This window comes from Haplochromis burtoni, unplaced genomic scaffold, assembly GCF_018398535.1.
Source record: "Haplochromis burtoni strain Fernald_Lab_line unplaced genomic scaffold, NCSU_Asbu1 Contig_123, whole genome shotgun sequence".
In the NCBI taxonomy this organism is placed as follows: domain Eukaryota; kingdom Metazoa; phylum Chordata; class Actinopteri; order Cichliformes; family Cichlidae; genus Haplochromis; species Haplochromis burtoni.
This window is the reverse complement of record NW_024582484.1, coordinates 636,074-641,916: the sequence shown is the minus strand read 5'-3', so window position 1 is coordinate 641,916 and position 5,843 is coordinate 636,074. Positions and strand designations below refer to the sequence as shown.

The 5,843-nt window shown below is 47.2% G+C and overlaps 2 protein-coding genes across 2 annotated transcripts in view; both read left to right on the top strand.

Annotated features, from left to right (window-relative positions):
* si:dkey-23k10.2 (NACHT, LRR and PYD domains-containing protein 12) overlaps nucleotides 1–2,066 on the top strand; it is a 43,005-nt gene extending 40,939 nt beyond the window's left edge. Inside the window, exon 20 of the mRNA XM_042223913.1 lies at nucleotides 2,040–2,066. The gene's annotated coding sequence lies outside the window, so the exon portion shown is untranslated. The remainder of the gene's footprint in view (nucleotides 1–2,039) is intronic.
* The window catches only part of clip3 (CAP-GLY domain containing linker protein 3), a 19,776-nt gene that overhangs the window by 1,890 nt on the left and 12,043 nt on the right, over nucleotides 1–5,843 (top strand). The window contains exons 2-5 of the mRNA XM_014335858.2: nucleotides 2,040–2,134; nucleotides 2,195–2,453; nucleotides 3,870–4,009; nucleotides 5,643–5,736. Coding sequence (XP_014191344.2) covers nucleotides 2,040–2,134; nucleotides 2,195–2,453; nucleotides 3,870–4,009; nucleotides 5,643–5,736 — 588 coding nt within the window. The remainder of the gene's footprint in view (nucleotides 1–2,039; nucleotides 2,135–2,194; nucleotides 2,454–3,869; nucleotides 4,010–5,642; nucleotides 5,737–5,843) is intronic.

Sequence of the window (5,843 nt, the reverse complement as noted above, 5' to 3'; positions counted from 1 at the left end):
TGTGTGTGTGTGTGTGTGTGTGTGTGTCCACGCTGACTTGTAGGGTCGTGTTGCGTAACCTCGATCGTGGCCTCAGCTGAGTCCTGTTGTCGTGTCCCACTGGGATCTCAGATTACATAAAGCACTGATAACGAGCTTAATCAGAGAAGTCAAACCCACTAAATGGTGCACAGAGGGAAGTGTTTATCCCGCTCATGCTTTTCAGGTCATTTTCACGTGTAAACAGCCCAAAGTGACACGTTCAGGTCTGCTCTGGAAGATTCTGCAGATACATGAGATCCATGGCGTGCATAGACTGCACGGCTGCGTCGCACAGACATTTGATAAATAACGTGAAGAAATAAAGAAAACGCTGCCTTTAGCGTCTGAAAGCAGCCTAAACCTAAACCAGCACACTCTGCATGATGCTGACTCAGTGATGGATGCAGTCGGATGGATTTCAGCATCGTGTCCATTTGCTAAAGTGGATTTAATCCAGTCAACAGCTAATGATGGGCAGCAAGGGTTAGCGTTAGCCTTCTAAGCCACTGTGCAGTGGGTCAATTAGCCTGCTTTCAGCTCTTTCCTCTCTCGCACACACTCACACACACACCCTCTCTCTGGAGTTATGCTTAGCACTCGTGTTGTGATGCTGAATGGAAACAGAGACAACAAGACGCTGAAGGAAAACAAACCTCGGCCGGTCTCAGCTGCATCCCGGCCACGCCCTCGTGGCGGAGCCGTGCGGTGGTTCGGGCCGAGTCCAGCACGACAAACTGCTGAAATGTTGTGTTACTGGCAACAAACTGCGTCACTGATTGCATCTGTTTATTTAAAGTCATTCTGCAGCAGAAACATAAAGTAAAGCTGTTTGAAGCGCGTCACAGCACAGCTCAGAAGCATAATGTGGTGCTAGTGGAATAATTATGTAATTACAAAATGTAATTACTGAGTAAATACCAAGTAATAACTAAGCTCGAGCCCAGTATTAGCAGGTTTATCTGAGTAATGTTAGTTTCATGTAACAGCACAGTAATAGAATTCTAACCGTTTGGATTCAGGTGTGATGTTAAGATGCAGACGGTCATTGTCTTTATGTGCTGCCAATAAAGCTTTATTTTGAGTGTTTGTGCATTTGAAACATCACACGGAGCAGATTTAGTCTGAAACAGTAACCTCACCTTAGATTCAATCAAACATCTGAACTGTAAAGATTTTCTGTCTTTTTGGAGCAAAGAAAATGAGCTTCTATGTGACGTAGCAGCTGAAAGTTTTCCGAGTTGTTTTCAGGTTTTCTGTTTCATTTGTTTCTGGGGGAAGTTTGGATTTCCTGCTTTGATCTGTGTCCCGTGTTTTGTGGCTCTGGTTTCGATGATGTCGTGCTTCTTATGACGAGGTCTGTATCGCGATGTCCTGTGTTCTGGTTCATATCATGCTTATTATCTGCAGCAGTCTCACCCGTCTCGCAGTTTTGGACTTCTTGTGGTTGATTCTGTTTCACAAAATGCGAATATTAAACCAAACAAGAGGGGTAATCATTGCAGCTAGAAGTCTTTCAGGTCACACCAGACAATGTGACAGAAACAGAACCTCAGTCCGCAGGAGAGCAAAGGAAGCAGCTCCTTTTAAAGACTCGGTGTCAGTTACAAAGACGGGGTGAGGGCACGCCAGCCGTGGCTGTTAGCACACACCTGTCTTCTCTGATCAGACTTGTACAGTCGGTCAAAAAGTGTGAAGGCCCAGCAGTCTGATGGAGTAAAACATCAAGAAAGGCTGTGAAACCTGGTTCTTCATGAAGGTCAGTCAGACTGGATGGTGTCCTGCCCGAGGACGTAAGGCTCCCTGAATCAGGGATGTCCTTAGTTATTAGTATTTACTACTCACTGACAGTTTGTGCTCTCCAACATCCAGCTTCCTGTTTGAACCTCTGCTTGTATTCTCATTAGTGTTTGAGGAGCACAAACGCTGAGAATTCCTGAACAAAATGTGAGCAAAATGTTGTTTAAAGGACAAAATAATAGAAATCTCATGAAAATCTGTTACTGCGTCCTCTCTGACAGGCCCTGCTGCAGAATCCCTCATCATGACAAAAGAGGAGAACCTGGAGGTGCAGGAGAAGGAGAGGCACGACCGGGAGGAGCAGGAGGAGGGGAGGGTCCAGAGAGAGGAGGAGGAGGCGCTGACTGAAGAAGAGGAGGAAGAAGTAGAGGAGGAGGAAGAAGAGGAAGAGGAGGAGTATGAGCTAGAGGAAGAGAGGGAGCAGGAGGAGAGGACAGAAGTGGAGGAGGATGAGGAAGAAGAGCAGCAGGAGGAGGAGCGGGAGGAGAGAGAGGAGCGCGAGGAAGAGGAGGAGGCTCCGGCCGAACCGGAGCCAGAGCCCGTGTCTGTGTCCGAGTACCAGAGTCCGGTTCACGAGCCGCGGCGCCGAGCCATGGTGCACCCGTCCGCCCAGGCACCGCTGCCCAAAGACTACGGTACGTCATACCACCTTAAATTCAAACACCTTAAATGCTGCCAGTCACGCTGTTAAAGTGGAGGCTGCTGGAGTCACAGCTCACTGTCAGCACTCGCAGTCTGACTGATCGGCCTGTTGTATTGATGACAGCCAATCACTGTTCAGTAAGCAAATCACTGCAGTTCACGGAGCAGCACAGCAGAGGGCGCTCTCAAGCTGACTTTTACTCTTTCAGCATTAACTCCTACTCTGTGCACTTCCTGCTCCCTAGGGGGCGCTCTGTGGATCTGTAGAGCAAAAATATAAATGTGAGGTAAATGTTTGGTCGCCACAACAGCTTCACTTTAATTTTTAGATGTTTCTCACAGGTTTCTGTTGTATCTGAGTATTACTGATGTTGCAGCACCACAAGCTGCTTAATGGCAGCTGCCATTTTGATTTGGGGCGTGAAGCAAACAGCAGCAGAGACTGTGTAGCTGCATCACCTTCAACCACCGCAACCAGCTGCTTCTTCTTCTTTAACTTCGAACGTCCGGTTATCTTTTGGGAATGGGCGCCATTGAGGGAGGACGTCCTTAAGTGACCGATCAGCTTGCATTAGCAGAATGCATTTTATAGATAAAGTTAGACATCGGTGCTATTTTATTTCTGTCCCTTTCATAAGACCTTCTCCATTAGTACCTACTCGGATCCACTGATTTTCCATTACAACCCAGTGTGCGTGCTTGTCGTCATAGCAACATATCTGCGTGTCATGACATGACTGCCACAACAAAAGTGGACGTCGAGGTGATGATATACCTGCTGCTCAGTCTGTGGCTTTTCTCACACTCTGGATCACGGCGTCGTGTTTGTAGCCGTTTCCCTCGTAGTCAAGCTTCAAAAATGGTGGTTTGGATTTTCGTCCAATCGAGTGACGCTACTGACCAGCCAGTTGGTGGGATGAAGTCTGACGATGTCACATTTTAGTACCTGCTCGGATCGCTAGGAACCCCGAGTGAGCAGGTAGTATGACCTAATGCAAAACCCTGAAAACTGTAGCGAATTGTGCTGAGTCGAGTAGGTACTAATGGAAAAGGGGCTATTGAGGACAAGCTCATGAGCGCCCCCTGCTGTGCCTCAAATGAATATGCAGCTGATTTCCTTCATTGTTATTAGCAGGAAGTGGAATGGCTCTCCCGGAGCTGCTGACAGTGAGTCGCAGTGGGGCAGGTTGTCAGGCTGATGGCAGTGAAATAAAACCCTCCTCAGAGCTGCAGAGCCTGCAGGAAGAGAAACTGCAGCACTCGCAGGTTATTTCTGATTTGATGACGGGGACAGATTCTTCTTGGTGTCACCGTCTGGAACCATCTCCTGCCTGCTTTCCTCGCTGCTTTCCGTTTACCTTTCTTTGTCTCTTTAAGCTCATCTGTGATTTCTTCCTGTTTGCGTGCAGCGTTCACCTTCTTCGACCCAAATGACCCGGCCTGCTTGGAGATCCTCATGAATCCCCAAACCACGGTCCCTGAGCTGTTCGCCATCGTGCGACAGTGGGTTCCCCAGGTGCAGCACAAGATTGACATCATCGGCAATGAGGTGAGAACATAAAAGCAAAAAAAAACCCAACACTGGAAAACCTGCAGTTCCTCTAACGTCCACTAGAGGCTCCAGCAGTGAGTCCGTCCCCACAGACTCCCCTGTTCAAACTTTACAGCAGAAATAAACACGTTTACAGTCTGAGCATAAAAACTTGCTGCTTTCTACACATAATTTCCTGATTCATACATTCATAGTTAATTTTTTAATAACTTGTCCATTAGGCTTAAACTTTGGGGCTCATGTCTCCGTTTTTGAAACCTCGGCAGTGCTGCAGCTTCTCTTTCAGCCTGCTGCAGTCCTCTGTGTCACTGGCTTAAAGCCAACACTGATTCATTGTCACATTGACCCAGATTCAACCCTCTGCACACACACACACACACACACACACACACACACACACACACAGTGATGTCTCTCTGAGCAGCTCTTGTCAGGCCCTTAAAGCCTGAATGCTGAAAGCTTCTGTTCAAAGCACAAATTATGGTCCATGCAATTAAAAAATACAGGCTGGGAGGATTATTTATTCTTGATGATTGATTTGGACTGGATACCAGATAACAATATGGAGGCTCTTCCATGTGATAAAGTGCTCTCTGCATCAGACACCTGTATGTGCACTTTGATTGCATCACCAGCAGCGTCTCAAAGGTTGTTGCTGCCGTTTATTTTATTTACTTTATTTTTAGTCAAAGGTGAGAAGAAGCCGCTGTGCCAAGTTTTTAGCAACCATGGTGACCAAGGCACAGATACCATGTAATTGTTGCTAAGCAACATGCAAATAACATCCTAGAGAAGATTGGATGCGCGGGCCCCACAGCTGGACATGCTGTTTGTCAGATCACTGCACTGAAAATGCTCCAAAGCAAACCTAAAGCAGCAGCATCCATGTGCATCATCAGGCCCATCCGCTCATCGTAACCTAAACAATTATTTAAAGAAATCCATCCCTTAGGGAGGGGAAAGGTTTATGAAGGGGGCATATCTGTACAGACCTTCTGTAATGGTCACACTGGCAGCAGCGCTGCACACAGAGAGATGGTGATAATGACCCAGTTAAAATGGCTGCATGGAAACAGGAGGCAGAGCAAGTGGTGCAGAGGGAGAGGGAGCGATGGAAAGTCAGTGAGGCTTCACCGTGACTCAGCGTGAAGCCGACTCAGCCTGGAGGAAAGAAAAACAAGGAGAGAGCGGCACAGCGACGATCGCGGAGAAGAAATCAGCCAACGAGCTGGAAGGCTGGCGGCCAGCACGGCCAGGATGTGAACTCAGGGTTTTCCCACCTTAGGGTTTATTATACAACCATAACATCACATGTAGGAGCGATATACAGATGTTAAATAAGATATCATAAATGTATCCTCAGCTATCTGCCCCTCCTGGCTTTATTTAACGTTTTTGTTTAGTGTGACAGGAAAGTGACGCCTAAAAATCCAGAAAACTGAAAGCCTGATATCAATAACTGCTGTGTGAAAACCAGAGCATGCTCTGACACGATTACAAACCCAGAGTACAAGTGGCTCTAAACAGAAAGGGAAAGTTCCAGAAGCCTGCACGTGCAGATATCAGTTTGTAAAGTTTTGGTGTGAAATCTCTGGTCAGGTTACCTGTAACTGTCTTTCCTCCGTCTCAGCTCCTGAAGCGTGGTTGCCATGTGAACGACCGCGATGGTTTGACCGACATGACGCTGCTTCACTACAGCTGCAAGGCCGGAGCGCACGGAGTTGGTAAGTTACTTTATTTGATACTTATTAGGGAAGCATCGGTCTAGAGGTAGGGCTGCTCGATTATGGCAAAAATGATAATCACGATTATTTTCACTGAAATTGAGATC